The sequence below is a fragment of the Pipra filicauda genome, unplaced genomic scaffold (genome assembly GCF_003945595.2).
Source record: "Pipra filicauda isolate LSUMZ 115617 unplaced genomic scaffold, ASM394559v2 scaffold17_size4572894_pilon, whole genome shotgun sequence".
In the NCBI taxonomy this organism is placed as follows: Eukaryota; Metazoa; Chordata; class Aves; order Passeriformes; family Pipridae; genus Pipra; species Pipra filicauda.
The window spans coordinates 3,679,198-3,688,542 of record NW_024104287.1 but is presented as its reverse complement, the minus strand read 5'-3'; the positions used below and the strand labels follow the sequence as shown (position 1 = coordinate 3,688,542).

The following is a 9,345-nucleotide window of genomic DNA, read 5'->3' as shown; positions in this document are numbered from 1 at the left end:
GGTGCAGACCACTCCAGAGGCAGAGCCCAAAGAGGCACTGTAAGAGGAAAAAGAAATCACACAGCAGGACTCTCCTGGAGATTGAGATCACTTTTATTTTCAGTCATTTTGGCGAGGATGTGTGGGCAAGTGTGGGTGTATTGCGTGTATGTCTGGGCATGCATGTGTGTGTGTGTGCGCAGAGTCCTGCCCAGTGATGTAGATTATATGAATACTTGCAATTACAGTCCATGAACTGAGCCATGAAGCGTGTGATGAGTGCTACACTGAGGCCCACTTACTTGCCTCTTCTTGTGCTTACTGCAGTGCAGCATCTCCACCTCCCCACACTGCTGTTCCAAGGATGCCGGCCCAAGATCCCATCCAAAAGGTGCAAGAAGAACCAAGCTCCGGGATCTGGCTCTACAGGAGTGAGCCAGTGGGTTTTCGCCTCACTTAGTGAGCTCCTAAATAACATTTGCAGTTCCCTTTGACAAAACCATATCTGTCTCCTCACAATGAGAAGCCTCTACTGCTTTGACAAATTTTAACTGCCTCAGAGGTACAAAGGGGAAGGGGACCCACGTAAGCTCCAGTGCTACAGCACAGCCAAGCACATCTTGAGTTCCTGGGAAAGCAGTACCCAAATACACTATTGAGTTTTCACAGCCACCATGAAACTGTGGCATGGGGGATGCTGCAAGGGATATGACCCATGCTTCTGCAGCCCCCAGTCTCTTCCATCTGATCTGAGAGACCATAAGGCATGTTAAACCCCAATCTAGTCTCTATTTCTGTTTAACTTTTTAAAGCTGAATCCCCCAAGCTCAGAGCAGAGACAGAATGCAGAAAAAACAGCACTGCTATGGAAGGAGACTAGTCAAAGGCATCCTGGCCTTGTGGCAGGCTGGAAACAACCTTGTTTCTCTGACCTTTTTGCCTTTAGCACAGTTAAGGCAGAAGTGTCCCACCACCCAGGACCCTCTACAGCTTCCAGAAGCCTCCAAGTACCCCTGCAAGCCCTAAGATGACCTAGATGGGCAGCATCATCCTTAGGGTTCCCTCTCACCCACCTCTACAGATCTGTATGCTGCTTAGGGACACGCAATTTTTCATGTGTTACAGACACAGTAGGCAAAGCTGTTATCCTGGGAATATCACTTGGACGGATGCAGATTTGAATCCCAGGTTTTGCCTCAGAGCATAACACAAGGTACTCCAGGACATCTTCAAGCTGCTGTAAGTCCTGCAGTGCAAAGCAGCTCATCACCTCTGCTTCCAAACCTGCCTGCACCAGTTTCAGTAGGAAAACAACTGGTCAACAAGCAAGGGGTCTGCAAACCAATAAGCAAAACCAGCACAGTCCTCTCAAGTGAAGTAGGCATCTAGTACCAGATGCTCCTTGTATTCCAAAGAGGTTAGATTCATTGTCAGCTCCACAGGGAGACAACTGAGTCCCCAGTCCTTTCTGACCTCTTTATAATACACTTTGAGTAAAGGCTGCAGGGTGCTTCACAGAGGCCTTAGTCATTTTTAACAGTTCGGTAACTCTCCGAGCAGGGTCAAGAGCAGGAACATAACATTCTTTGAACTCAGGTATCTGCTCTTGGGGCACTGCACTCAAGCCCTCTTTCCTTGTGGCTTAACTCATGAAAAATGACAGATCCTTCAAAAATACAGGGCTTGCATCCCTGGGGCTCAGGAATATTAAGTGGGATCTGAGGCAGGAGCTCAGCAAAGGGACACTATGATTCGAGGATGCATCCTTAAAAGACAGTGACAGCAAAATCAAAAGTACTATCAGCCACTTGGCTTGGTTCTCCTGCACTGATCTCCCACCTGGCAGTTGCAAAGGGGAGATGTTTTTGAACTGCATAGAAAATTAAATGGCTTTTGCATATTAAAAAAATTCAGATGAAAACACAGTTACACCAGCTACTAAACAGTGGGCGGATGAGCAATCACTGTTTCATATTAAATAGACCCAACTAGATCAACCTCTATACTGCCACACTCCCAGCATTACAGCTTCAGTGCACAGCAGCAGACTGAGTGCCTGCAAAGGCCAGCTAGTGCCGTGCTCCGGCGGAGGTGGCCCGGCCCGGCTGGAAGGCTGCAGTCCCAAGGAGCAGGCTGTAAGACGTCTGCTCTGTCCTCTCACTCCTTCAATGCTCACGCATCCCAGACCAGATGGGCACACTGGGAAACAGGCCTCCGGCTGGAAAAGGATTCCAGTTTGTGGTTTCTTTACAATGTGGTTTCCACGCAACGTCACAGCAACAAATCGCTAGTTTCTTCCTATGGAGAATGGAAAGAGAGGTGAGTAGCAGCAAAACAGGAGGAGAAGGCCACCCAGTATGGCAGGCGACACTAGGAATGCTCTAACACAAGTTCTGCCTATACCAGGGCCTTTCATGTCTCATGGGCAGCAAGACTTACGACAAGGGAGTTTCCCAGCATTATTCCGGACACCATTCCAAGATCTCACCTCCCTTCCACTTCCTCCAGCCACCATAGGCAATTCTGAGTCCCCAGTTTACCCACAGCAACACAGAAGCACAATCAAATTCTCACTGGCATAAGAAGGTTCAGTGCCAGAGGTGGCAGGTCAACATATGAAATCTGAGCCCAAGCTCCCTCCCAAGCTGGAATGATACCCTGAAGAGACATGAAGCTGACTGAGCTGCCAGCTTTCATTTGGCAGCCTTCCCCCCCTGAAGTGAGGTACATGGCTTGATTTCTTCTACCTGGCCTCTGCAATCTCCCGCTAGAGTGGATTCTGCCCTGCACTTCCCAGTGTTAAGTTCTTGCCAATGCGGGTATTTGCAGCCTTGCACACAAGGCTGGTATCTGAAGGATCAGAAGCCAGGGGAACATCATCTGTGCAACAGCAGCAGGTCCCAGCAGGATGCACGTCACTGTCTTGCCTTGACTGCAGGCCTGGCCAGCTCACATCCTGGTGGGCACTGCCTGCTGACTAATACCACCCATGCCGGGTCTGCCACCATACCCCAAATTGCTAGGAGTTGTAGGTTGACACAAGTATTTTAAGTCCCTCATCTCTCAGACCTCCATCCACATCTGAGGAAGGCATCCTGGTTCTGGAAATGCCTGCCTCCTGTTGATTTATACCAAATCAAATATTTGCATGGAGCAGGACACATACAGCACAGTTAGCAGGGCTCAGCTGTAGGGTACAAACTGACAACAACATCTTAGAAGTCCTCAAAACCACCTAGTCAGGGGAGACACCAGCACTGTGGTGTCAGTGCTCAGCCTGCCCTTTCCCACATCTGGAGAGGGAGAATGGCTGCTCATGAAGCACAGCTGCCCAGGGGGATCAGGGCCAGTTTGTACAACTCAGCCACACATTGCTTCACCAGATCTCTGCACAAAGACGCCTGGGTGGCTTTGCTAGGAGGAGGACCAAGATCTCGATTTTTACTGCTCTAGTGGACACAATGCATGGAGAGTACCACAATGGCAGTGCCAGAGCATCCAGACACAGCAGACCAGGAGCTGTTGGGGGCTAGAGAAAAGAACAAATGGCAGGTGCCAGAGGCACACTGACTGCCCTGCTTTCATCCCTGTGTGATTATAGCACATCCTTACCACCTTCATGGCGCAGCACGTGTGAATGCATAAGGCAGGAAACATTTCCCAGCCTGCTTCTCCTCCTGCTCTGCCAGCCACTGCCCAAGTCTGCTGCATGGGACACAGCCAACTGTTTTGTGGTGGAGCAATTGTAAAGGTTTCACAGCACCAACCCACTTCCCAACAAAGCCTTGGCCAACTGCCACAAAACTCACTTGTCCAGGAACAAATCCAGGGAATCCAGCTACAGCTCATTTCAAGATACTTTCCTCCAAGCAGGTCTGAATTAAATGGTACCAAGAACATTTTTACATTCATCATGAGATCCAAATGGTTTTTCAACACGCAATCAATGGGTCCACAGAAACCTATCCCCAGTGCTTTCCCTCTGGCCAGCAGCCCTGCCATCTGCAGCAATCACTTTGCTTCATGCCTCATTGTGATTCCCAGCCTCCAGATGACTGCATCCACTCCAACCACGAGGCCCCAACCTGGGAGCTGTCCCTGCCCCACAGCATTTCAGAGTCCAAAGTCCCATTGATCCCCGTCAGCATACAACTCCACAACTGGAGAGATGGGAGCACTGCAGAGCATCAGCCATGTTCTGCCCGGTGGAAAACCTTTGGCACCAGCACTGACGGTTTATCTGGAAAAGGAAAGGATAAAGAAAAAGTAATGTAGCAAAAGCAGCAGAGTCCATAATGCTTGTGGTGAATAATCTAAGACACACAATTTTCTCTAGACTTCTAAATAGGGAGGATGAGGTCTTTAAAAGTAACACAGGCCTTTTTGAGAACACAAGTTTCCTGCCAGCAAAGTGACTGTGAAACTGGGACATAGTTAACAGACGTTGTGGAAGGCAGGCTGGAGGACAGGAGGACAAGTGCACAGGCATAGCCTGCCAGCACAGTACAACAAAAACTGCAGCCTTAGGTTAGACACATGCTGTGCCAAGTACAGAAGGACCAAACCAACAGGCAGTAGTAACCTGTGGCTCACTATCAGAGCAGCAGCCGTGTTTCCTGCCCCAGGTGGGCACTTCAACATCACCTTCGCATACAGCCCAACACCCACCCATCACCAAAGCTATTCTCCATCAAGATAAGTGGTATTTTGGAATGGGATGGCACTGAACAGAGAGAAGAGCATCCAAAGGTGCTGTCAGACACTGAAGTGAAATAGGCATTCACATACAGTACAGCAGCAGCCACCAGCAAGACACAGCTTGCTCCTCTAAGCTCCCTACCAAATTCCCTTGCACCACTCCAATTAGAACAGACCACAGTTGAATTTCTGTTCTGAAAGCAAACCTATGTATCAAAAAGCCAAGGCACTGGCTGCTTTTGTGAGTGTTGTTCCACACGTTTGTTCCCACCACAGTACATCTCTGTTTTCCAAGCACATTCCCACTCTATGGAATGAAGGACACAGAGGCTATAGGTACACAAGAGGGCAGTGCTTCTGTCCAGGGGGACCTCACCAAGTTGGAGGACTGGGCCAACGACAGTGCTGTGAAATTCAACAAGGACAAGTGCATAGCTCTACACCTAGAACAGGACAACCCCATGCACCACCATAGCCTGGGATCCAGCTGGCCTGGGATCTGGGGGAGAACATTTTGAAGACAAGCCAGCAGTGCATCTTCGTTGCAATGAAAGCCAATCTGTAATAAGGGAGACTCAGATGGGACAGAAAGAAAAAAAGTTCTGCCCCAGGAGAATAGTGTAACTCTAGAGTCCAGAGAGGTGGTAGCACCTCCATCTTTGTCATCCAACCCTCACCTATACAGGTTCCGAGCAATACGACCTGCCTGTGAAGGTGGTCCTGCGTGGAGCAGTGGGTGGACAGAAATCTCCCAAGGTCCCATCCTACCAAAACCCATTCATGATTGCATTATCTCCTGATCTGTCCTGCCCACTATGTGTCTTACATCTGCCGCAACACAGCTCAGAGAACACCTCAGCCCATTTCACTGTACTTCTTATCCTTTGCATGGGCTGTCTATATCCATAAGTAATCAGAACAGTCCCCAGGCTGTGGGGCTGCTACCTTCCAGAAAAAATTGCTTAGCAAGGGCATGTTTTACATAGTCTTTCTGGAGTCTACTGACAGGGGAATAGGTCTGCTTTCTGGTCTCACTTGGAACAAGGGCTGATCACAGTAGGAGTGGGGGGGTAAACCAAGGCAACATTAACTCGCTCGCTGCCGTTCTTGGGACAGATGATCTCCGTCAGTCCCTCTGGTCTTGGCTGACTCAGCAGTTCTCCTGTGAATAAAGGAAAACAATAAAAATATTTAACCATCAGCAAGGCAGATTTTGCAATTTTTGCTTTTAGCATGCCCTTCCCCTCCCCTCACCAAGTAGGTATCCATGACTGATGCAAGTGAGCACAGTAAGAGGGCTTACTGGTCCTGCAACCCAAGCAATCCCATCCATGTAACCATGGTGAATGTCCTGGTGCTTACAGCTTGGAGACATGCTGGTCGCCACAAATGTAACATCTGCCATCTTTCCTATCTCTGTTTTGAATCACTGCACTCTGACTCGATAGCTCCTTAGGGATTCATAGCATCTAGATGGAAGATTCCCTAATGCCCCTCTCCCGGGGTACACTTGCCACAACTGCCATGGGACTGCTGCTGCATCCCGTCAGGGCCCTTTGCTACACTACAGTCTGCTGAGCATGTGGATCCAGCTCCCAGCTGTCAGCTCTTCCATAATGGAGGCGATACGAGCTCTGTATGGAGTCAGTAGCAGTGAGGAGGCTCTCACAACACATGGTATCCCTCTGTGAAATGAGCTGCGTCAGCTCTGCTGCCCAAGTGCCAAGTTGGCAGCTCCCCACTGCTGGCACCCTTGCAGCATGTAGTTCAGGGCACACACAGGTCAGCACAGTGAGAGGGGAAAGCCAGGTGCCGAGATATGCCCAGCTCTGAGGAACACTTCCCCAACAGCTCGCTCAGAGCAAATCAAGTTTCCTCCTGGCTCCACTCTACACATGACTGGCCTCAGGAGGGCAGATCCCCTGGCCATCAATATGCCACGTCCTCAGTATAGTCCAGCCACACCTTAGACTTCAATAGCAGCAGAAACACCTCTTGATACCTGTCTGGCAGGTAGGATCTGCTCTCAAAGGCAATTGGGATGACAGCATCCATGCCCAGCAAGGGCTCAATTCTTCTGAGTGTGCCTACATTGCTGCTAAACAGACCTACCCAAAGCAGAGTCACCAGGCCACAACTGGCTCAATTAGTGACTGTCTTTACAGAGGCAGGCCAGCTGTAAGCGGGCTGCTGCCACAGGTCCACACAAAACTCTCTGGACCCATCAATCAAGCAGCCACCATGAGCTGTCCCCACTTCCACCAAAACACTCAAGACAGATGGTCCTTGGACTCCTCTATTTTTGAACGCACTTGCAATAAATTCCTCTCCTGTTAAAGAACATCAGAAAATGTCTCCTTGTGTCTAAGCTGAGACTGTCAGGCACCCCAGGAAAAACTGTAAAGAAATCACACTTTGCAGAAGTACTGCCCAGCCTGTGCAGCAATGGCACAACAGTCAGCCCCAGCATACCCGAAGCCCTACAAATGCTCCTTCTGTCTCCTTGTCACACAGTTTCTCTTCTCACTTTCATGAAATAGTAGGTCTGAAATCCCTTGGTTTTTCCAAAGCACGTCATTTCATATAGTGAAAACAGAGGAGAGGGCTTGGCAAGGAACATACACAGTTCCCCTTGAGAGATACCCCACTTGTAGGGCCAGTAATTCCAGTTTGCCCCTATAGTCTGCAATCTGAATTCACATTTGGTTTGAGTATCTCCCTGTCTCACACCTACACTCAAACCTGAACTGGCACAGCAGCTTTTAAGGAAGGAAGACACTTCTCCCAAACAAAAAGAATCGTGATGGTGATTTGCAATTCAAAGTTAAGTCTGCAAGGCAGCGTCCTCAATTACATGAGCTGTCACCCTTTGAAAACAGCACTGCATTCCATCAAGCACGTACACCACAGGGCTCCATGTCCCAGCAGTTCCCAGTTTCCAACTCCAGGTTGACTTCCAAACTGCAGTATTGCTAACTGAAAACATCATCTCTGAAAGATGTGTCATAAAATCAGTGCACCATTATGCGCTTTAAAGACAGGGTAAATATCCATTAGATCTTAAACAAGAGGTGTGCAATAAGACTGGTCTGTCTGCTTGAGCCTTCATTCCCATTTCCATCTTCCCATTTCAGAAATACTTGGATGGTGATTTCTCAAGCATAGGAGATTGCTGTAGGGTAATACAGATGCCTGATTTGCAGGCAAACCCCTTCCCTTTGCTCTTTAGTCACCCTCCTCCTTTTCTTCATGGTTTTACCTTCCCCTCTAGGTTGCCTCTGGGATAAAGCTCACCTCACTCTGTTCCCAGTCCCATCCACATCTCCTCCAGCCCCACTCCCATTTCCTGCTGTCATACACACCGTTCCTCAGGAGAAAGGCTTTTCTCACAATTGCTCCATGAGATATATCGTGCACCAAGTGGACAGAAGGTTACCTGTGCCTCCTTCCTATTTCTCCCCCTCTCAGCTACAGGATGTCCCACTGCTTTTCCATCATAGTGTTCTCATCCCCTTCTCTTTGCAAACTGGTCATCTTTGCTGCACAAACTCATTGCAATACTAAACCAGATATAAGTGTCTAAATCACATTTCACATCACTGCTGAATAAAAGCCAGTGTAAATTCGATTGCAATATGCAATCTTAGAGCTGTAACAAGCATTGAGACACACTGCTTGGATACAACTCTCCAGGCCCAGAATCTTTTGGAGGTTTCAGAAACCTCACATTTCTATTCAGAAATTATTCAAACTGTAGGAATTAGAAATAGAAGTCTTCAGGGCTACAGTAGGGTAGGGAAGAGGAGATCTAATGAAGTATTGTACTGATTGATACAAAAGGAAAAGCTAAGTGCCTGGCATGTGGTGGTGTTTGCTTGGTTTAACTGCAAAGTTTAAATGCAGCTGGAGCAGCTCGTGTCTGCAGCACTTGTTCTGTCCCTGTGTACAGGCTACCCAGTCTGTATTTTGGTTGCACATTCCTCCATGAGCATGTCACAAATTTTACTGGAAACTTCAGTTCCGCCTGTCCTCTCTGAAAGGTTGCCTACAATGGCACACACAGAACCACAAAGCTTATCCTAGTCTCGACATGGACTTTGTTTTAATGTTAACTTCCACAGAAGCCACTAAGGTTTTAACCAAAACTCCAACTACTTCATCTTAAGGCTAAAGACTAAGATAGTTGAGTGTTTAAAGAACAACATCACTTTTCAGCAGACAAATCTGCATCACCTAAGATGATTCATCTGATTTGAGAGCATGAGCCCTATTTGCAAAGGCCCTTTAAAGCTGGGTATTTGCTGACCAAGGCCTGATGTTTAGATGCATCTAAGTCCCAGTTCAGTTGATAGCAGAGAGGCACCTGCCAAGCCTGGTTAAAAGCACCTGCAAACAGAAAGCACATGCTTTGGAAGATGCTCCTTTGCTGCCTCTCCATTTGCAACGGCACAAATAGTGCAGAAAAGTTGTATCTGTCCCATGGCCACCTTCCTGATGCTTTGGCACAGAAACTGGTCTCCACAACTGGGTAAAATGTGCTGTACAGCAGGCTAAGGTTGAGACACAAACCAAGACCCTGATATGAAACTACCATGGTCAGTTTGGCCACAGCATAAGCTGGCTTCTAAACTCCGCCCAGGCAGATGGGCTGAGTGAGTCACGCTGCCC

General features: G+C 48.4%; 1 protein-coding gene across 3 annotated transcripts in view; it reads right to left on the bottom strand.

Moving 5' to 3' along the window:
- Positions 1–75: 75 nt before the first annotated feature.
- MFHAS1 (malignant fibrous histiocytoma amplified sequence 1) overlaps positions 76–9,345 on the bottom strand; it is a 35,465-nt gene continuing 26,195 nt past the window's right edge. Inside the window, exons 2-4 of one of the 3 annotated variants that reach the window (XR_005563026.1) lie at positions 5,684–5,839; positions 3,789–4,219; positions 76–2,277 (exon numbers count right to left, since the gene is read on the bottom strand). Coding sequence is in view for 1 of the 3 variants with exons in the window: in XM_039379904.1 (XP_039235838.1) it covers positions 4,216–4,219; positions 5,713–5,839 (131 nt within the window). In the remaining 2 variants the exon portion in view is untranslated. Of the gene's footprint in view, positions 4,220–5,683; positions 5,840–9,345 lie in introns of all 3 variants that reach the window. The other 2 variants (XR_005563025.1, XM_039379904.1) reach the window with 2 other exon arrangements.